Consider the following 22,314-nt stretch of genomic DNA (forward strand, 5'->3'; position numbering starts at 1 on the left):
CTGCACAGCATGACACATAGTCCTGGGATATGCACAGTGGTGAGGTTTCATGTTGTTTGGCCAATGGTAAGTCTGTCAAATGGCCAATTAATTCAAATAAAAATTAATTGGCTCATGGCGGCCATGTTTTTTGAGTGATGATGTCATCATTGCGTGTCTTGATATCACTTGGGCCCCTGATGATGCCTGTAAAGTTTTGGCTTGATGTGACTAATGGTTTCTGAGATACAGTTTTTCCCATGTTATAGCGCCCCCTATTGGACAATCGTGGCCAGCTTTGACGTATGACCTCGTAGTCATGTGCCCTAACAACGGTTAAAATTTTATGAAGATCGGTCAAAGCGTTGCTGAGATATGGCTGTTTAAGTAAATTTGGCCACGCCTCGGAGCTATTGATTGACATGTGACAGCCAGACTATATGCAAATCTCAAAATGTTTTTAAGCAACTTTGATAATGAGATTCTCCTGAATATTTTGACACCAAGGTTGTGGTGATCCGATAAAAAACCAGGGACTAGTATAAAAAAGTAGGTTTTGCATATTATGCAAATTAGCAAAAAATCTAAGTAGGCGGAGCTTAATGGTTCTTGAGGCTTTTTTGTTTGGCTTGAGCCAAGGAATCCATCAGAAGTGGAATTTTGTTTCTAGGCCCTACGGTTTGGGAGATATGGACCAAAACGCAAAATGGTGCGCTATAGCGCCACCATCAGGCCAATGTGGGTCTCTGTGCTTTAGCACGGTCTCGCAAAGAGACTACACCATTCTGCCAAGTTTGGTGTCTCTGGGCCTTACGGTCTAGGCTGCAGTATGCGTTTTATGCGGAGAAAAATAATAATAATAATAATAATAAGAAAGAAAAAACCCGACAATTACAATAGGTTTCCCACACTACGTGTGTGAACCCTAAAAACTAAATGTCTATTAATATTCTAAGAAAACCTAACCTAAAGATTCTGTTAACACAATTAGGACACAATGTTAAAAACAGGCATGTAGGCATGATTAATTTATTATTTATTACTATTAAAATTATCGGATACAAGACAACTCAAAGAAATTATGCCAATAAAGTTTAAAAGAATTGCAACTATTATGATTATAGTTAGTTTTAATATATAAAATATTTAATAAATATTTCGTGTTGGTTTATTAGGACATAAATTATGTGATTTTGTTTTACGCCTTACGCCATAAGTTATCGTCTGACCACCTGTACCGGCTCCAAAAAAAAAAACAAACAAAAAAAAAACACTTATATTTCTGATAAAAATTCAACTTCATCAGAATAAAGAGATTAAATACTGAATTTATCTTACATCTACCTGAAGCTCTACCGATGTCTGAAACACAGGCGGTCCCCGGGTTATTACGACGTCGATCCGTGCATCGTAAACGGAACTTGGTGTTTGGTGTGGGCGGCGGAAGAATACACGGTTATGTGGCTCGGAACCGAGAAGGACTTATCAGGATAGGATAACTGCGTACAGTACCTTATTTGTGTACAGTATGTACCTTTGTTCCGACTTAAGCCTGGTTTATACTTGACGCGTCACGAGCAGCACGAGGGTCCACGCGCCGAAAATGACGTAATCGCGGAGGCTCCACACGTGCGTGAGACCCTCGGTTGTGCACCTCTCGAATTTTCTAACTTTGCGCGTGCCGCGCTTCAGCGCAATGAACCAAGTCATGTTTACTGGGCTCATACACAGAGCTAGACTTTTTTTCAAGGGGTGGCCAAAGGGTGACCAAGGCTTTATCAGAGGGGTCCATATACAAATAATGAACGAAAGGAAACACATATTTTCTCTTAAAATTACCATTTCCAGTGGGGTGGCAAGGGCTCTGTTCGGGGTGGCAATTGCCAGCCCTGCCCCCCCTTTACAGGGTGGAATTAAAGCACTTGTACATCACTTTCAAGATCCATTTCAATAATTCCCAGCACGTTAAACCTAATTAAGTTAAATATTTATACATATACTCGAAATGATTCGAAATAATTAGCTTTTTCATCACATTATTTAATGGATGTTTATTTTCAAAACGCCCAATCTTAACGTCTTCACGTTCTCATGTTTCGTCCTGGAATTACAAGAGGCTTGTTTTTGTTAACGTAATACAAGAGAACTGTTCAATCAGATAGCTATTTGTTGTGAAACAAAGTCGTTACAATTTCAAGCATGTTCAAGTACTTTAGCCTAAATTCCAGCATTTTTCAAACCTGGAACACAGTGCAACATTAAAATTCATGAGGTAAATGTTCATTCCCCTGTTTTTGAGGGGTGTTTCTTTATAATACCACATATCGTTTCGGACAACACTGCAAAGAACGTGATGCGCCAAGTACATACGTCTCCGACGTTTGCGCGAAGTGTGCGCTAGTGTTGTGTCGTTCAAATGAACGAAACATTTGAGTGAACGAACTGAATCGAATCACTTCCTCGGCCGATTCGTTCCTTTTTCAGTTCAGTAATTGAGCTCAGCAACGACCGTGCAGGCAGTCAGGGGAACTGCAGTGTGGTCTGTGAATCACCGAATCACCCGCGAATCTGCAGGCGGAGACATTTATTGCGAGGGAATTGCGTATGCTCAGTGATTCGTTCAGTGATTCGTTCAATATACTGAGGGCTCTCGTTCATTCTCTGATTTGTTCATGAACTGAGGGCTCTCGTTCACTCTCTGATTCGTTCACTGAACTGAGGGCTCTCGTTCACTCTCTGATTCATTCATGAACTGAGGGCTCTCGTTCATTCTCTGATTTGTTCATGAACTGAGGGCTCTCGTTCACTCTCTGATTCGTTCATGAACTGAGGGCTCTCGTTCACTCTCTGATTCGTTCATGAACTGAGGGCTCTCGTTCATTCTCTGATTCGTTCATGAACTGAGGGCTCTCGTTCATTCTCTGATTCGTTCACTGAATGTATATGGACGTTATTCTGTGTCAATATTCAAATGAAAATGTAATACGCATTTACATTTACATGTTCCACTCTTACAAGCAACTTTGAGCTCAAAATTCAAATTCAAATGCAATAATTCTATTTACATTTGTAATGTGATAGACGTCTATTCATATTTCATTTACACATACATTTTGATGCTTTATTTGTGTCTTTATTGAAATGAAAATGTATTTCCCAATTTGAATGATCAAGTTCATGTGATCATGCAAGGGTTGTATCAAAATTATAATTAAAATGCTATTCGCTTAATATGCTTTGCATTTCGTGATAACACGTTTGAAACGTAATTTTCAACCTCACCACCACGCTAAAAAGATGTCAATATTCAAACGTTAATGGAGAAATAGCGCCACCCCTGTTTGCAATAACATTACGATACCAACAGCGCTCAAACTGTGTCAAAATGCATCTTGAAAATGCAATCCGGGCAGATTGCATTTTCATTTCCATGGTCTTCCACTATAGTCAAATTACAGTGGTACCTCGAGATACGAGCTGCTCTACATACGAGCGATCCAAGATACGAGCACCGAGACGAGCAAAATTTCTGTTCGACATACGAGTGCACGCTCAAGATACAAGCATGAACCACTAGGTGGCAGTACAGTACTGTATTTCAATACTGTTGTAGTGACTACTCCTCGCAGCGAATTCCCTAACAGACAGGCACTTGGCCCTTTAAGTGACACTGGGGGAGCGGCGCCTGCGCGCGCCAGGGGAGGGGGAGAGGACAGTGCTTTTGTTTAAGTTGCGTGGTAAATAAAGTTTCCCTCCTCGGGATTTTCTGGATTACGCAGTTTCTGCCTTATTTCCCGAACCCGCTTCACTGTACTACAAACGTTTCGACAGAAACAAACCTCGTTGGACAGATTTTTAATGAAAAAAACAGATCTGAGTGAACATGCCGAAAGTTCACCCAAAAGGGCTAAAACCAACGAGTGAGTGTTTAAGCAACTTTTTAAGTTTAGGTAATGTGATGTGTGTATGTAATTTTTACAGTTTAAACATGTTCTCTGTTACGGTAATTTCTATTGTTCAGCATGTACGTACGTGTGTACCGGTGAAGTTACTGTACGTATTGTTTAATTATACATGTTGCGTGTGCCTTTATTAATAAAGAACATGTCTTTTTTTCCACATTTACGCTAGTTTTGTGACTTTTTTAAGGACCGGAACCAATTACAATACTTTACATTGTTAAATTGCTTCGAGAACCGAGCAGTTCGAGATACGAGCACGGGTCTGGAACGGATTAAACTCGTACCTCGAGGTACCACTGTATAGTCAAATTAGATCCCATCAGCCTTCCAATCAGATTCCACAGCCCTCCACTTTATTCAGCCAATTGGGTTCCCCTTTCCACCTCAGGGAGCCAATCAGGACGGGACTAAAGCACGCTCAGCAGTACAGGCGAGTTTTTGGTCTTTTTATGATCCCTAAGGTGTAGTCTGAGACCAAAGCAAACTATAACGTAGAGGAAAAGAACTCGTATGAAAGACAGACCAAAGAATAAAAATGTACATTGAACACTTGATTAAACAAACACAATCTATGAACCCCAAAGGTATAGTCTGAGACTAGGGAAAGGCATGAAACAAGCTTATACTAAGGACTTACCAGGCCATGAAAACATAAGGACCACTCGACTCAAACAAGGACAATCTATGAACCCACAAGGTGTAGTATGGAGTGAGATTATGGTCTTTAATATGAGAGCGCAAAGATAAGATTAAATCAAGCAAGTCAGACACACTGAGCACGCAAAGTCAAGAAAACCGAGCGCTGTTAAATGCGCTCACTTCCTTGTTTTCAGCGCGCGTTTCAGTTTTTTGCTCGCTTCAAAAATTTCTGCTCGCGTCATGATTACAAGTACGTTACAGATCAAGGCTTGGTAGAGGATTGCCTGCGGGTTCAGGTAATCATGCCGCGTCTGTGGCATTAACCACACTAAACATGGACGCTGGGGGATTCTGGATAACAATACTTATCTAGGCATTACCGCTTTATAACTTTAAAAATACGACAGCACAAATGTTTATTTAAATAAACCAGCATTAACGAGCAGAAATGATTTTCTGTAGAGGTCTGCACTCCCGCGGGACCGGACAGAATATCTTGCGGCGCGGGACAGAATTTTATTGTTATTGGCGGGAGCGGGAGTTGAATTAGTCCAGGCGATGCGGGAGCGGGACCACATATAATGTAGAAAAATCTCGCTAATTAATAGTCTAGAAAATTATTATAATAACAACGCAATGATTTCCATGCATAAGGAACAGGACGAAAACAACTAATCATTCAGTAAGTAAGCAATAAACTAATTCAAAATATTGGCTAAGCAACTGATCACGTGAAAATTAAGTGTGCGTCATTTTGTCATTTTGATACAGAAATGGCAGAGACTGTAGACCAGGGGTCGGCAACCTTTGAGACATGGAGTGCCAACTTTAACATGTCCAGTCAATGAGTGTGCCACTATGGCGGCGAGTTTAAATTGTTGACCGAGGAGGGGGTTAGGTGTAAATGGACACAAATTAAGAATTATATCGCGATCGATCGCTAGTATAAACGCCTCCGCCGTTCATGCGAGGTGTGCGTGCCGAGTCGCACGCTACGGTCACTCGCGAAAGTATAATCCAATAATATAATAATTTATATTAAATTCTATATATTTTTGCTGATGCTGGTCCAGCGTGTCGCGTGTCAGTGACTATGCCTCGGCGTGCCATAGGATGCCGACCCCTGCTGTAGACGGTCAACCAGTTTCAGCTGTGGAAAATTCAATTAAAACAGGCGAATACACCACAATTAAGCAAACTACAGGAAAGTCTGATGTATGGAAGTCATATTCCATTGTAATTAATGGAGATGGAAATCAGCTTGTTGTGATAGATGTCAGAAAGTGTTGGTGTACGTCACCTGACGGCATGTGTTTGGACTGTGGTAAGAAATGGGACAGCGCGATCCATTGCTATATTGCTGTTTTAATAAATACATAAGAAAATTTCAAGTACTAAATCTAATAAATTCAATTCATATTAGGATTGCGGGTGGGGGCGACAGAAATATATATGTGGCGGGCGCGGGATTAAAACAAGCGATTTTTTGGCCGGTGCGGGCGGGAGCGGGACTAAAACAAGCAGGTGCGGGCGAGAGGGGGATTAAAACAAGCGATTTTTTGGCGGGAGCGGGTCTAAAACAAGCGGGAGCGGGATTAAAAAAGCAGTCCCGCACAGACCTCTAGTTTTCTGTTTCTGATCACACAAGATGCTTCACGGAGGTCGGCCGTTCTACTGCCGTAGTTTGAGGCACACAGTTGCTCTGCCACAGCGCTCAATTTGGCAATAACAGTCACATCAGCACCAGATAGGGCAGAGATGTCCGCCACTTGATCGATTAACATTTCACACTAATATAGTGTAAATTCACCATAAGGACTCGTCTGCTACCCTTTGAATTAATCTAATGAGCGCTTCTGCGACCATGTCTAAAAAAAAAACTCACCTGTACTGCTGAGCGTGCTGTAGTCCAGTCCTGATTGGCTGCCCGAGGTGGAAAACTGTGGAACCTGATTGGCTAAAAAAAGTGAAGCTGTGGAATCTAATTTGACTATAATTTGACTATAGTGGAAGACCATGGAAATGAAAATGCAATCTGCTCGGATTGCACTTTCAAAATGCATTTTCAAGATGCATTTTGACACAGTTTGAGCGCTGTTGGTATCGTAATGTTATTGCAAACAGGGGTGGCGCTATTTCTCCATTAACGTTTGAATATTGACATCTTTTTAGCGTGGTGGTGAGGTTGAAAATTACGTTTCAAACGTGTTATCACGAAATGCAAAGCATATTAAGCGAATAGCATTTTAATTATAATTTTGATACAACCTTTGCATGATCACATTAACTTGATAATTCAAATCGGGAAATACATTTTCATTTCAATAAAGACACAAATAAAGCATCAAAATGTATGTGTAAGTTAAATATGAATAGACGTCCATCACATTGCAAATGTAAATGGAATTATTGCATTTGAATTTTGAGCTCAAAGTTGCTTGTATGAGTGGAACATGTTAATGCAAATACGTATTACATTTTCATTTGAATATTGATACAGAAAAACTTCCATAAATGTACTGTCACCCAGTGAACTGTTGCTAAGGATGTGATTCACATTTGCGCTGCCACTCACTCACATTTTCTTTTTGATTGCACATTTAAGTTGATATTTTCTTCTGAATGTACGGTTTTTATCTTAATGTTGCTCTTAATCTAATATTTATTTTGCACTCAGTTGTAGGTTAGTTCATACTTATTTTTTGTATTATGTTATACAGTGATCCTGCGCCAGTTCGTGCTTGAGCTTTTGTGAATTCACTCTTTCACGGGTTTTTATAAGATATTAATGGGAAAAATAATTTGCAGGTCATCACTTTTTCGTCGGTTGTCTGCGGAATTCGATCGGCGGAAAAAAAATATATTTTATGATTTTTAACATGACAAAATCCCAAAATGTATTAAAATATATTATAAGTATTAATTCTAACAATTTACAAGGAATGTTATAAATAATAAAATAGTACAAATTACAGTAAATAGTGCATATTTACTCTCGAAAACGAGAACCAGCATCGCTTGCCTGAGACGCTACTCGCATACATGAGATTGTATACAACACGACTGGTTGCTCGCTGGTCAAGCACACATGCACAGAACAATGTGGGGATGGTTATTATGTGAATGGGAAAGGTTTATGTAAAGGTGTGGGGAGGGTTTATAAAGCCTTAATATAGTGTATAAATACTTAAATAAATATACCGTTTCTATTTTCGGTTATTGCAGGTAGTTCTGGAATCTCCAGAATGCGATAAAGGAGGGATTACTGTATTTGTAATGTAATTTATATTGTATAATAATTTATATTTTATAAACCCAACATTTAGTTGCAAATTTGTTATTTATAAATTTTCTACAACACTCTCGTCTCCTGGTCCATGAGGCCGTGAACTAAACTGAAACATAAACCGTTCAGCCGTGTATCATTTAAGGTTGGATACTTTCGTGAGTGACCATAGTGCGCGACTCCGCACACCTCGCGCAAACCTGCGTGAACAGCGGAGGCGTTTAAACTTAACACGTCACATTCTTTGCAGTGTTCTCCGAAACGATGTGTAGTAGTATAAAGAAACATCCCACAAAAACAGGGGAATGAACATTTACCTGATGAATTTTAATGTTGCATTGTGTTCCAGGTAGGGTTGCAACGGTATGAGATTTTCACGGTATGATAACCGTCTCAGAAAATACCACGGTATCACAGATTGTTATAAATATTATTAAAAGATACACTGACCCTTAAAGAAATTAGCAGTGAGATTTGAACCTGGAGGAGGTGGCGAGTGTAAATTTTTGACTGGGGGGGTGGCGAAGTGGCGAACGTAAAATGGACACAAATTAAGTGTTATATCGCAATTTATCGATCGCCGGTGGTTGGCACCAGAGCGAACTAGTAACTCATTGAATCATATATGTGGATCAGAGGTAAATAAACTAGAATTTTTTTTCGCCGTGAGATATCGGAAGTGTGTTCCAGGTAGGGTTGCAACGGTATGAGATTTTCACGGTATGATAACCGTCTCAGAAAATACCACGGTATCACAGATTGTTATAAATATTATTAAAAGATACACTGACCCTTAAAGAAATTAGCAGTGAGATTTGAACCTGGAGGAGGTGGCGAGTGTAAATTTTTGACTGGGGGGGTGGCGAAGTGGCGAACGTAAAATGGACACAAATTAAGTGCTATATCGCAATTTATCGATCGCCGGTGGTTGGCACCAGAGCGAACTAGTAACTCATTGAATCATATATGTGGATCAGAGGTAAATAAACTAGAATTTTTTTTCGCCGTGAGATATCGGAAGTGTGGCGTGAGAGCTTGTGAAAACTGTCAAATGCGTGTGTCTCACGCTCAATGCGTGAGAGTTGGCCACCCTGTATAGGAATCTAAATAAACTTCAAATAGTTCAAAATGCCACAGCCAGAGTTCTGACTAGGACTAGAAAATTTTATCATATCAGGGCCTATCAGCCCTGCATTGGCTCCCAGTTAAATTCTGTATTGACTTTAAAAGTCTTCTACTGACTTATAAAGCACTGCACAGGCTTGCTCCAGATTACCTCCAGGAACTTTTATGAACCCCCATGTCCCCTAAGATCACAGGGTGCTGGTATATTATTATTTCCAACAATTCATAAGGTACCAGCAGGGAGAAGAGCATTTTCTTATAAGGCCCCCCCAACTATGAAATAACCTTCCAGAATGTGTCTGGGACTATGACACACACTCAATCTTTAAGTCTAGGTTGAAAACGTGCTTTATTCATTTTAGCGTTTGGTAATTAAGTGCCCCCTTAGATAAAGGTACAGATTCAGGGGTTCATGGGTAACGGGTTTTATGGTAAGCTGGGGCACTGGTGCTGTCATCCTGTCACTGCTCGTGGTCACTCAAGTTTGTTGATGGTGTAGTGGATGGATGCCAATGTCTCAGAATGCTTCCAAGTCTGTGTTACCTTCTGGTTCTGCCTTTTAGCTAGGCTGTAATAATTTAATGCTGGAGTTGCTGCCACACTCCAGAAAAATTTATATTTCATCTGTCCCACATATGATCCCATACAGAGCTAATGTTTCCTCTTTTCTTTTTTAAGTAGTTAAGTAGGTGTAATGTATGTAATTCTACACCAAATGCTCCCAACCATGCATTTGGGACCTTGATTTGTGCACTGGGATACAATATTGCTGTAACAGAAAAGGGCCAGACCCAGACCTGTCTATCACACAGTCAGATAGAGAAGAGTGATTTTTCATGCTAAAAATGTGTTTTCACTGCATCAGTTTATGCCACTTCATCAAACGGTTGGCAGGCCTGCATGCAGCTGCTCAGCTGTTCATGCTATGAAACTCTGTGCAGTTTTTGTGCCTATAATGCTTGAGGAGGTTTGGAATTCTGTGATTACAAAGTCAGCACTTCCACTTTTCAATAATACCAGTTTACACATTATTATTATTATTATTATTATTATTATTATTATTATTATTATTATTATCATTATTATTTTTTTTTTTTCACAGTTGATCATAGAATATCCAAGAGAGAAGAAACTGATTTGTTGCAACAGTGGCATCCTATTATGGCGCATTTCCACACGGGCCTGCTTGGCGCGGTACGGTTCGATTCGCGACGGTTTGTGAGTGTTTCCATTAGTACCAGGTACAAGTTTGCCGATACCTTCAGGTACTTTTTTCGTACCTACTCGCTCGCGGTTCTAACCGTTCCAAAGCGGAAAACTCTGTGACGTGGAGGAACAGCATGACACTGATTGGCCAGGGAGTGTCGTCACAGGATGCGTCACAGGAGAGCGACTCCTCAGAGTCCTTTCATCGCCATCTCGTCCATTGTTGTAGTCGCATACAAATGATGTCACGACACTACAACCCGCGCGCCAAACAGCGACTCCACCCACATTGGGGTGGTTCACCATTGTAATGGAAATACAACACGACCGTACCGCTCTGTTGCGAATCGAGCCTAATTGTTGCAGGGTGTCCTGATTGCCACCATGTTTAAAAAAATATATTGAGTAATATTAACCAGCTTTAATAACAATAATATTGTTATATACAATAATATTGTTATTAAATAACTATAAAACTATAAAACTATAAAAATAAAATAAAAAAACTATAAAATAAATAACTATAAAACTATAACTATAAAAATAAAATGATGAGCAACACGATCAACACTGTCACAAACATTCCCAACACCCCAAGCTTTGGGTGTAATCCAATCTGATAGCCTCTTACCTAATTCAGAGCCAACAAGGAGTTCATTGCCATCTTCACTGCTAATATCTTTGTGCTGCTAACTTGATGAGATCTCATACATATGTATCAGGTAGTCAATAAGGTAAAAATCTACTCTTTGTTACCTAAATAATTAAACACAATGCTCATAAATATGGAGATAATATAATATAATAATAATATAAGACATAGTCATCTTAAATAATTAACACAAGTTACAGAATTTTACAAAAAGGGTTAGAGAACATGGCACAGAGATGCTCTATGACATTCTGTGTTAAAATATGTGCATGTGCACATACACACAAACAAACACACAATTTGAGCTGGTACTCTGTGCACACAGCATCTCAGTATCCAGAGGCACTGCCTAGAACTATAAAAATTTCATTTCAAATTGCAAGCTCTTCCTAAGGGCATTGCACATACAGTCAGCAGAGAAAGCAGACAGACTCAGACTACATATAAGGATCTGTGTCTGGGAGAACAAGTAATATTTCACTGGCTACTGGATTTGCAACAGTGTCTTCCCATTGGTTCTTACATGCCAAAACCCAAATTCAATAAATGATAGAGCTGCACTCCATGCTTCCAAGCACTGAAAAGAGCTCCTACCTCAAGCTCACTAGCCAAGCGTGGAGGCACCTCGATACCCAGCTTCTCTAATTCACGCTGTCTGTACTGTTCATACTGGTTGTAGCCAAAGTAGCCACTTCCAGTCGCAATTAAAAGAGGCAGCGGGCGGACACGAGCTTGAAGTCCTGGAAAGCCTGAATCAAATATAAACACAGTTATTGATATAAACAGGCCTAAACAGCATAACATGCAAAATAATATGCATACTGCTTCTTAAAAGGTGGCAATTCCTGAAGACAACTAGAGATCCTCAAATATTTAATCACTTAAAGTCTACTAAATATATCAGAATTTAGAAACACATTTCTACTATGGAAAGTGGTGCTTACATTTGTGAAATTAGGCAAATGGGTGCTGAAAATATGGAGCATAGTAAAAAGAAGTAACACTGCCACCACATGGCTGATTGGAACTGCACACAAGTTCTAATACACGTGAGCCACTGAACTACAAGAATTATGCAGTCAGTGACATAATATTTGTGTATCAGGAATTTAACAATAATACCCACCCTTTCCATTTGTATATGAACGTACGTGTTGATTCAATCTTAGTCGATGGGTATGTAGCAGTAGCAAGCAACTGTAGAGAAAACAAATTCGATTGTACAGTATGGAGAAAATCGCTGATATTTCTTTACAGTAGTTTCCAGTTCCGGTTTTTAATACATGAAAACTGAAACCATTATTTGTCCCTTTTCTGGAATCAAATATATATGTGTGTGCGTGTGTGTTTGGTTAACCTCCATGTCTTCAGATCATTCACTGAAGTATACTAGAGAATTTCTCAGTAATTACCCAATTATATTATTTAAACTATATCTTGATACATATCCATAGATATGACTATAGCAGCTTAGCTAGCTAGAGAGGGCTAGTTATCTACCCAACCACGTTAGCATGCAGCAGCATAAGTTAGCCGACCTCAGTTCAATTGTTTAGAACACTAAGCGTTAGCTGGTTAGCTACGTTAGCATACCTAGTTTAATTTGGAGATATACAGATCATTTCGCTTTAGATGTGTCCATGTCAAAATCTCCGCATCATACTAGCTGTCTGTCAGAAAGTGGCTGTGCTGTATTGCAAGGTGCTTCTTTAAACTTCTATTTAAAAAAGAATAATTTACCGATATCTTGTTCCTGTCTCTTGCAAACACGGTTTAAGTAAGAGCGCTGCCATTTTACTTCACGGTATGCTCACAAGGATTCATGAAGAGGATCAGTCTCCAAAACATTATGCGCAGACTTACAAAAAACGTATATTTGATTTGTAGATCTGCGCAGAACCTGCATGTCTCTGACCCTCCTAAGATGATTTCGCCAAGTCTGTAATACTAACTACTGTTGTCTGAACGTCTGTAAGAACAACGGCTGTGTTCTTAATGGACTGTTCCATAAACTGCATTTAACGTCTTTTCTCATTCTTACGAGTCCCTTCAGTTTAAACGTCTTGAAATAATACAGGACAATGGTAATATCCGTGTTTACGGTTTGGCATCACAAAATGTATGTCAAAAATCATACTGAAAATCATGTCAGCATTATTTAATTAATAAAATATACATTACCACCAAACATACAATAATCAATCGTAATTGAGGCCTAAGATCTCGTCATTCCAAAAGAACGATACTATAGTCAGGTGCAATGTTACAAAGAGTGGATATAGCGTACTGGGCACGTGGACACGGGTGCATGTAACTGACTCGGGCTCTTACATTATTTTTGGCATGGAGGGAATGTTAACCAAAGGCGAGATTCTCTTTGATATTCACCACTTTGCTGCAGCTACATGGAAAAAAAAACATATACAGTAGTAAGTACCACAATCAAAGTAGACAAACTCAACTACCTACCAAAACTTCAATGACATTCAAAAGCTTATAATGGATCTGAGGGTTGAACACGAACACGGCACTCATGGCACTATACTATGTCCACTGTGTAGTATGTGGTAACACTTCAAAAAATCCTACTAAGAGAAGGAAAAGGTTCTAGTACTCACAGTAAACAAGCTGTAATTTTTGGAACACTGCAGTGTTTGCCATGGAGTAAACTGACAGTGTCAGTGAGGACAGAGAACCAACGTCCACTCACTTATTAGTAAGCCTTGGCATCTGAGCAGCAAGGACATCACAAATAACAGCAGTGTTGAATGCCTTTCAGCAGTAGATAAGTAGATTTCTGTTATCTACTTATGTAAACAGCTATCTCACTGCATATTAAAAGCCAAAGAACAAAAAATGCAAAGGCTAGTTTTTCTGAAAGGTGTTTTAAACGTTGAGGTGGTTAGGGAGAAATGGCAGACATGTGGGAAAGCTCCATTTGAGTGCTCAGGTGTGACTGGTGACTACAATGTGCTTCTGATCACAGATACAGCTCTATTACAATATTTACAGATACAGCTCTATTACAATATTTACAGATACAGCTCTATTACAATATTCACAGATACAGCTCTATTACAATATTTACAGATACAGCTCTATTACAATATTTACAGATACAGCTCTATTACAATATTCACAGATACAGCTCTATTACAATAGCTTGGCTCTGTGCACAGTTCCCTAGTTCAGACTGAAACAAGGACATATCCCACAATAATAGACAACTCATGATGTTAAATATGCTATATATTTACTGCTATTGTTCTAAAATAAAAACTATTATTTGTAAGATTCAGATGAAAAACAAGAACCTCAGCAACTTTCCTTCATCCCATGGATTAAGTTTGACATTAATAAGAACATTTCTGTGGCCAAGGAGCAGAAAAATATATATAAAATTAACCCAAGATGTTAATGTGAGTTTCTTTTCTAATGTGAGTTTGTTATAACATAGCTGTACTGACTCAGAATAACATTCTTTCAAGGTTTTCCTCTTCTCTGCTAAAGCTTGATTTACTAATTTGTCAGTAGGGAAGCACATATGTACAGTAACAATTCACTACTCATTTAAAAAGACCAAAAGAGAGGAGTGAAAAACAAGTCAATCCAACAGTGCAAGACTGGCTCTCCCTTCAAGGAAACTGACATGAGTACTCCCAGACACTGGGCTTAGTCTTCAAGGGAACTGTACTGACATGAGTATTACGAGACACTGGGCTTAGTCTTCAAGGGAACTGTATTGACATGAGTACTCCCAGACATCGAGCTTAGTCTTCCAGTCCTTGGCAGGAGAAGTAGTCCTCTAGTTCACAGAGTCTCTCAATGAGCATGACATTTAGGTCTACATCATTATTTTTACCCCGATGAGCCTGGCCCCGAGGTCTCTTGATGCGCAGAGAACCTAGATTGGCCTTGGCCTTACGTTTACGTGGCAATGTAAAATCTGGGAAGTCTAAGACGCGTTTTCGTTTTTGATGGCCAATGCACACCAGGGCACCATTCTTCTCTTTAGGCTCCTCAAAGATTGTCTCGAGACTTCTGTAAGAAAGAAAACAAAATTAAATGTAATAGAAGTATAATACAAAATAAATAAATGGCTATATAAAATCTGATTATGCCAGATATTTTTTAAAAGTGAAACTTCCAAAATGCACTCACCAAGCAGAAGTAGAAACACATTTCCACCTAACAGGTATTCCTTGTAGGAGAATGTAGCTTATTTGTCATGCACAATTTATGCATGTTAGCCCAATGTTAGCCAACATGAGAACCGAAGGCTGGAAGTTTTGAGGAGCACACTATTCTGAAGCCATTAAGACTTCAGACTTGACTTTACAAAACATGTTTGATAAAACCCTAATAAAACTGCCCCTCTGAATAGTTACAAAGTGGACTTATTTAATGAATGGTTGGTGAGCATATTCAATGTAAAGCAGAGAAACACCACATGCAGGAAACATGCAAACACACAAATCAAGATCAAACCTGTTAGGAACTGGAGATTTGTAATTCTTGTTGGTGTAAATCTCCTCCAGACTGAACTCCTTCTTTTTTAATCTAAGAAATATTCAAAATGTTGCAACACTTAAATTACACTTAAAGTAGCTCTATCTGTTAAACACAGCCAGGGAAAAGTGACAGTAGTCACCTCTTTGGTTTAGGGAGCCCCATCGGGGTAAGGTTGTTGTCTGGTTTAGGTACAGTCTTGCGAATACGAATCTGAGAAACCTTTTTCAAGTGCTGGCCTGGTTGTGCAGAAGAATCTTGATAAAAAAAGGCCACCTAAAGGAAACACATCACAGGTGCAATTTAAAAATGAAGCAAAACTGACAATGTGAAATTGAAATTATTCAGACACATCAGATGTCATTCTCCTGCTAAAATCTTTTAAATCTTTTAATCTGATCACATTTTGCTGCCCAATAGTGCAATGCATGTTGTGAAAGAGGTGGAGAAACCTTCTTGCTCTCTCGAGATGAACTCCGGGTTGGTAGGCAGTGGTAATTAACATTTGCATCAGCCATGGGAGAGTTGAGCACAGGTTCAGCAGCGGACCCCAGCATCTGCACAGCCTTTGCACTGGAGCCATGCTGTGCAGGTTCACCAGTGTTTCTCTCTGGGGTGAGAGGAGTCTCTGTGAGCTGATGTGTGGAAAGACATGTTGCAGACTTCCTGCACCAATAAAAATAAGCAATAAGGTGAGCTTTGATATGATCAAAGATGTTTGATCAAAATGTTTTCATCCAATATCTAAATCTACAATATTCACTGTACATGTTATTTCTTGTAATGCAACTTGGAGTGGCTACAAATGTTGCTCCTGCAACATTGAACCATACTGTATTTAACACCTCAACTACACATAGAGTCTAATCAAGTAACTTTAACATACATTAAACAGCAGATTACATCAGCAATCATTTAGGTGTGTCAAAACAAAGGGGCAAATAAGTATGCTGCTTTTATTATATCTCAGGAATTAGTTTACATTTTTCCACATAGACATTAAAGAGAATTTTCAAAATTGGTACTGCATTGGTACTGTGTAGACATACAATTTTAAGGTACAGTTAAGTTCAAAATTTTATGACAAAAAAAAATTATTCTGACAAATTATTGCACATAAACACAAAATTCCAAGGGACTTTACAGCCACTAAATAGACATGACTACATGAGGGTTTTTGTTTATAACCATGATTGATGAAGGATAACTGTAAAATCTTATTGTAGCTGGACCTGTTTGCATCAGACTGTTATGCAGTTATGAGAATTGCCCACCATTCTGGAGCACTTTTCCTTCTAGGTGAATCCTCTTGACTGGCTTGTTGGGTATAGCTATCAATGCAGCAGAGAGAAGATTCAGAACAGTTCAAACTTGAACAGTTTGAAATTTGGATTTCAAAGATCAAACTATATATTGGCATTATGGTATAATGACTTAAAGACATCAAACTGCTCAATATTCAACTCCTTCTTTATGATTACAATTAGCTTAAACATTTTCATTTATATCATAAGAGATCTAACCAACATGACAGCAAAGCAAGATTAATTAAAAACCAAACATACTCACCAATGATCATTATTAAGACCAGGTTGCCCAGTGTGGTCAGCCAGGGGCCCTACAGGGTGACATTCACCCTGGACAACAAACTGTCTCATGACTGTATCAGCAACAGGTGAGGACATTGTAAGAGGGCAGCTGATATGTTTGTGGCAGAACCAGAGTCTGAAGGAGGCAGGAGACGACATGGCCAACACAGTACTGAGGGCTGCCTTAGAGAAGCTCAGTTTGTTTAGCAGTGACACTGGGAAATGATGGGCAGTCTGAAAAAGCTGTGTTGGACTTAGATGCTCTGCAGGGCCTTTATCCAGTAGCTGAAGCAAAGGTGATGAATGTAAGGGCTGGCCAAGAACACCACTTGTCTGTGAAAGTAGTGGGTGAACAAGGTGTCCCTGTATCACTAGGGGCTTCCAGAATCTAAATGTGTCCAATTCTTGTTGCACTTCACCAACTTGCTGTGAAGACCAGCTATGGGAAGAACAGTCTTTACCACAGTAGTGTTTAAGTCTAGAATGAATTCTTCTGTGGGATAAAACTAAGTCTGTAGATGTACCATTGGACACCAAGTTACAGGCAACTGCAGAAAGTCGATTCAGAAGGCCACTTATTTTACAGTTAAATAGCAGTTTTGGTTGAAGTGGCTTTGAAAAACTATTTTTGGTAGTTGATAGTTTTATGTCAGTTAATGAAAAAGGCCCCAATGACATTTGATAAGTCTTGTAAGGGTCCACAAGTCGTGGCACTGGGGCGACAAATGTACAATGAAAATGTGGTTCAAGAACAGGTAATTTAACAGGGTCAGGTGATTTTAACTTTACACCAAATACTGGGCCATTGTTTGTGAAATCCTGGAAACCTTTATCTTTTGGGCTATCCTCAGCATGTAAGGGTACACTGTAATGGTATCCTTCAGTTAAGGTTGAGATGCTCTCCAGGACTAATGGGTCTTTGTTCTTCTCAAACAAAGAACAGCACTGCAAAATACTTTTGGAGAGTGGCCATTCATTTTGTTTTCCCACTATTATACCCTCTTCTCCATTGGGCATAGACATGATAGAGTTAACATGACATGCTTTGGGTTTCTCAACAGTGTGTTGTACCTTTAGGTGCATAGTCACTGAATGTGCAATCTGACCAACACAATGGGGGCTAGTCTCATCCATGTCAGTTTTGGAATGTGTCAGCTTCCCAGCTGACTTACATTTTGTTGTTTTTAAACATGAATTTATGGGGCTAAAACCCATGCAACTGCCAAAATCCTCTGAAAATCTGAGAACCTTAGAAGGCTGTGCACATACACACTGATGAGATGCGCTGTACTGTTCAACACAGAGACACAGATAATCTGGTTCAGGGTGCTGCAGCTGTGGAAGACATGGTGCCTCCTGAACATCTATTTTGATTGATTTACTGATCACAGACTTGCCCAGCACATTCTGTGCTACCCATTTCTTCTTAGCTTCCATATCCATGTCTTCAAAGTTTAAAATGGTTGTGCAGTTTCTCTGTAAAAACTCATTCTGTACTGAACGCATGTCTTCCTGTCCACATGAGCCACTACTTAAGCTCGAAGCTGGGGTGTTATAATCAGGATCCAGATTGGGCGAAGAATAAACCAACACTCTATCCTCACTTCCACCAGGAGCAACATTACAGGTAAGAGAGTATTCCTTTTGCTCATCTGAGACATTTTCTATAAACATGGACACACAGTCATAAGAACATGGGGGGGTCAAAATCTGTGCAATTAGATATTGGCAGTTGACACAAATTCCACAATATATTATTTGTATATTTGTTAAATTAAAGTAAGTTTAAATTAAATCTAAGTTAAAGTAATTCAGTGTATTCATGCATGTCAAACAGTAACACAGCTGGACAACAAATGTCAATAGCAGCTTATGTTTCAAGGTCTGAGCAGCAAAAATCTAATTTTCTCTACAATGGGCAATGTGGAACATCACCACCACTGAAGATATCACCAGCACTCCACATACCAACCCAGCATATTAACCTACACTATCTCCTGAAATGCCACTAGCTAACATTTAGGTGGCTGGTCTAAGCAGTCCAGCAAACAAAAAGAATGAAAGAAAACAACAAAACCCCTTACCATAAGAGGATGTGGAGGGCACACTCTGCGTAGTGAGAATGCTTGAACAGATAATGCCAAGTTCTCTTCCCAGGCTGCTAACTTTGCTGTGAAGTAGGGCTAGACTGTTGCCATGCACACTACTTAGGGCCCAGAGTTGCTCTATCCTCTGCTCAACTGCCTCGAGCCGATGGCTAAGTGAGCCTAGAGTGCCTGCCAACAAATGTTTGATCTCCATTTGATGGGCTACGAGAAGCTGCTCCTGGGCACCTAGCGGTTCTCTTGTTGGACCTGCAGGACGAGCAGGTGGGGGAGTAGGAGATGATTCCCACTCTGGAGCACTGAAAGTGTTCACTGCCATAGAGATAAAGAGAGATGAACAACAGAATTTCATCTTGTTGCTGTATATTGAGTCATAATCTGGACTAGTTTATAAGCAAGAAACAATAAGAACAAACTTGGAGTATACATTTAGATTTAAGCAGAATCTAGATTTAGACAGTGTTAAAAAGCCACAACGATAATGTCAGACAAAGTCAGTTGTGTATATTACCTTCCTCTGAGCTACTATGAGCATCAAAGTATGAGCTTAATCCAGGACTGACAACCAAGGCACTATCTTTAAGATCTGAAGGTGTCTTTTTCAGATCTCCATTTGTGGGCAGGCAAAGAGGACCTTTATCTTGAATTTGAGGTTCTTTAGAGTAGAGCATATTTTCTTCCAATCCAACATCTTCCTTTATTGTTTCTTTGCATCCCATGGCCAGTAGGCCAGGATAGTGTGTGACTTTTGTGGATGATGTAGGGACGTGCTTCATCCCTCTTGGGTCAGCTAGCATCATCAAAACAACCGTTGGACCAGAAACTGTGAGGTTGAGAAATATATCTGATGTGTTTGCAACATTAGAGATAAAATCTACTACCTACAAAAAACCAGCTGTGTAGTACTGAATAACTAAATATATCTATACTGCAATCACAAAACCAAAAACAGAAATATGAGGTTTTCATCTCAACTCCAGTGAGGAGCTGTGGTAACTGAAATTCAGTGGGATTGGAAAAAAAGATGAATGTATATCTTTATATCTATAAGCTGTATCAATGTGGTGAAACAGCTGAAAATGTACTGTTGAGTGAGGTTTTATTTTGCCCCACATTAAGTGTCGCTTTCAAACATTGATGAACATCTACATCAGCCAGCATTTTGAATCAGTCTAGTTCAAAAACATTCATGCAAATCAAATACAAGGACTGGGTCCTGCAGATTTTTACCTTTCCTTTATCAGACTAGACAACCAAGTAACCAGTGAGTTTGATCATTTGTTCGATTTCAAAATCCAGATGGGTATTTGGATTCAGGTCCACATTTAAGTATAGTATAGCACAATTTCATAAAGCGTGTCAGACTTGTTACATCATGGATAAATTATCGTCGTTAAATCGATTCCGAAATAACATACAAACGTTTTTCAACAAGAAAAATAGCATACACCAAAAATAACTTGATTCTACTGCTGTACCCACCTCTTCCTATTACACGTTTCTATAAATAACTTTAAACAATATAGGTAGATGGACAGCAGTAGTTGCGGTTGCATGAGGTTGCTCGAAAAAGATTAAATAGTAAGGTATGGCAGCCGTAGTAACCGTTTAAAAGGCAGCGAAACTAAAATGAGGTTTGAGTAGGTTTATACAACACCTACCTTGGCTACGAAACAGTCAGCGTATTTCTGCTCTTCGAAATCTATAAATAAGAGGGTTCCATCCTTGCGTTTCGCTGCACACGAATTCGTTAAACTACACAACAATGTTTTCCGGCGAATTAAGTAATCTAGAGATTCATGTATGTCTAATTGGTTATTTACAAAGACTAAAAATCACACAATACTCCTTATTTGAATACAATACTATTAGAATAATATACAATTACTGTCCATATATGACTTAAATTGTAGAATAAGAAAGTAAACAAATAAGCATTAAGCCACTACACAGACGACAACGGTGACGACAAAAGGCAAATGCGGGTCTACTTCCGTCCGGCGTACTGTTGGCGTAGTAGTTGCATATCATTGGTTGGTGCTGGAGAGTAGTCGCAGTGGATCTTTACACAGGGGGGGGGGTAGGCTATTCCACGAAGCGAGCTAACTCAGTAAGCCGGGCTTTTTAAGACAAGCCTGGCTCATTTTGCTCAAATTCGGTTCCACGAAAGAGGCTAGACTTGAGCCTCGCTCAGTTACTACAGCAACATATACGTTTGAACTAACCAGGCTAGAGTTGAGGCTTAGCTTAGCGGGACCGCTTCTATTGGCTCAGCAGCGTGATGTCAGTCTCGCCCTCCGGGAAACTGAATTGAGGAACAAGGTTCCGCTGCAATTCTATCCATTAAATTGCTGTGGATGTAGCATATCATATCATATCTTTATACATTTAATTGAGTACTGTAATTATTAGTTTGGAATGATTGCAATCAATCAATCAATCAAATTTTATTTATATAGCGCTTTTTACAACAGTTGTTGTCACAAAGCAGCTTTACAAGTGCCGAGTCCTAGCCCCCAGTGAGCAAGCCAAAGGCGACAGTGGCAAGGAAAAACTCCCTAGTTTTTGCATGAGGAAGAAACCTTGAGAGGAACCAAGACTCAGGAGGGGAACCCATCCTCCTCTGGCCGACACCGGTCACCATGACAACAACAACAATATAGACAGAATGTAGACAGAATGTAAAAGATGCAATAATGTCCATTTAGACCGAAAAAGATGTAATAATGTCCATCATGGTGTAGGCATCCGGTTAGGCAGGAGGTGGCCGGCCAGGATGGATCGCTTGTCTCTCCTCATCTCATTATACCTCAAGCAGGCGGGCAGCCATGTGGAGAAATGAAACAGGGAAAATTAGCTCTGTATTAGGACATGTACAGGACACTTAAAATTATAAACATTTCTGGAGTGTGGCAGCAACTCCGGCACTAAGTTAAATTATTACAGCCTAGCTAAAAAAAAGGCAGAACCAGAAGGTAACATAGGCTTGGGGGCATTCTGAGACAATGGCATCCGTCCACTGCACTGTCAACAAACTTGAGTGACCACGAGCAGTGACAGGATGACAGCACCAGCACCCCAGTCTACCATAAAACCCTTCGTCTATGAACCCCTGGATCTGTACCTTTATCTAAGGGGGATATTAATTATCTAATGCTAGACTAAATAAGTGGGTTTTCAACCTAGATTTAAAGATTGTGACTGTGTCAGAGTCCCGGACACATTTAGGAAGATTATTCCAAAGCTGGGGGGCCTTATAAGA

At 39.6% G+C, this 22,314-nt stretch overlaps 2 protein-coding genes across 7 annotated transcripts in view; both read right to left on the reverse strand.

Annotated features, from left to right (window-relative positions):
* Positions 1–13,684, reverse strand: part of pisd (phosphatidylserine decarboxylase) — a 44,051-nt gene extending 30,367 nt beyond the window's left edge. Inside the window, exons 1-4 of one of the 3 annotated variants that reach the window (XM_076988254.1) lie at positions 13,468–13,684; positions 13,181–13,250; positions 11,976–12,046; positions 11,444–11,598 (exon numbers count right to left, since the gene is read on the reverse strand). In XM_076988254.1, the coding sequence (XP_076844369.1) occupies positions 11,444–11,598; positions 11,976–12,046; positions 13,181–13,194 (240 nt within the window). In that variant the 5' untranslated portion in view covers positions 13,195–13,250; positions 13,468–13,684. Of the gene's footprint in view, positions 1–11,443; positions 11,599–11,975; positions 12,047–12,589; positions 12,701–13,180; positions 13,251–13,467 lie in introns of those variants that run through there. The other 2 variants (XM_076988252.1, XM_076988256.1) reach the window with 2 other exon arrangements.
* Positions 13,685–13,823: 139 nt separating this feature from the next.
* On the reverse strand, positions 13,824–21,304 carry LOC143489316 (uncharacterized). 4 transcript variants are annotated; one of them, XM_076988247.1, is made up of 9 exons: positions 20,714–21,304; positions 19,564–19,842; positions 19,032–19,364; positions 16,928–18,611; positions 16,633–16,689; positions 15,811–16,024; positions 15,501–15,634; positions 15,338–15,409; positions 13,824–14,890 (listed from the first exon to the last, which is right to left on the reverse strand). In XM_076988247.1, the coding sequence occupies exons 2-9, from the start codon at positions 19,826–19,828 to the stop codon at positions 14,620–14,622; spliced, it is 3,030 nt and encodes a 1,009-aa protein (XP_076844362.1). In that variant the 5' UTR covers positions 19,829–19,842; positions 20,714–21,304; the 3' UTR covers positions 13,824–14,619. The 4 variants fall into 4 exon arrangements, 3 of the variants coding, with proteins under 3 accessions (XP_076844362.1, XP_076844361.1, XP_076844364.1); XM_076988246.1 differs by having other exon boundaries at positions 19,564–19,875; positions 20,714–21,303; XR_013124651.1 differs by having other exon boundaries at positions 14,753–14,890; positions 15,011–15,409; positions 19,564–19,875.
* Between the last annotated feature and the right edge of the window lie 1,010 nt (positions 21,305–22,314).

Source organism: Brachyhypopomus gauderio, unplaced genomic scaffold, assembly GCF_052324685.1.
Source record: "Brachyhypopomus gauderio isolate BG-103 unplaced genomic scaffold, BGAUD_0.2 sc61, whole genome shotgun sequence".
NCBI lineage: Eukaryota > Metazoa > Chordata > Actinopteri > Gymnotiformes > Hypopomidae > Brachyhypopomus > Brachyhypopomus gauderio.

Excerpts from the sequence above, each read along its gene's own strand:
- LOC143489316 (XM_076988246.1), bottom strand. The coding sequence starts at position 19,852 with ATGATGCTAGCTGACCCAAGAGGGATGAAGCACGTCCCTACATCATCC. Across the intron at positions 16,690-16,927 it reads GGTCTTAATAATGATCATTG|CTATACCCAACAAGCCAGTC; the intron begins GTGAGTATGTTT and ends CTGCATTGATAG. Across the intron at positions 16,025-16,632 it reads AGGAAAAGTGCTCCAGAATG|GAAGTCTGCAACATGTCTTT; the intron begins GTGGGCAATTCT and ends TTATTGGTGCAG.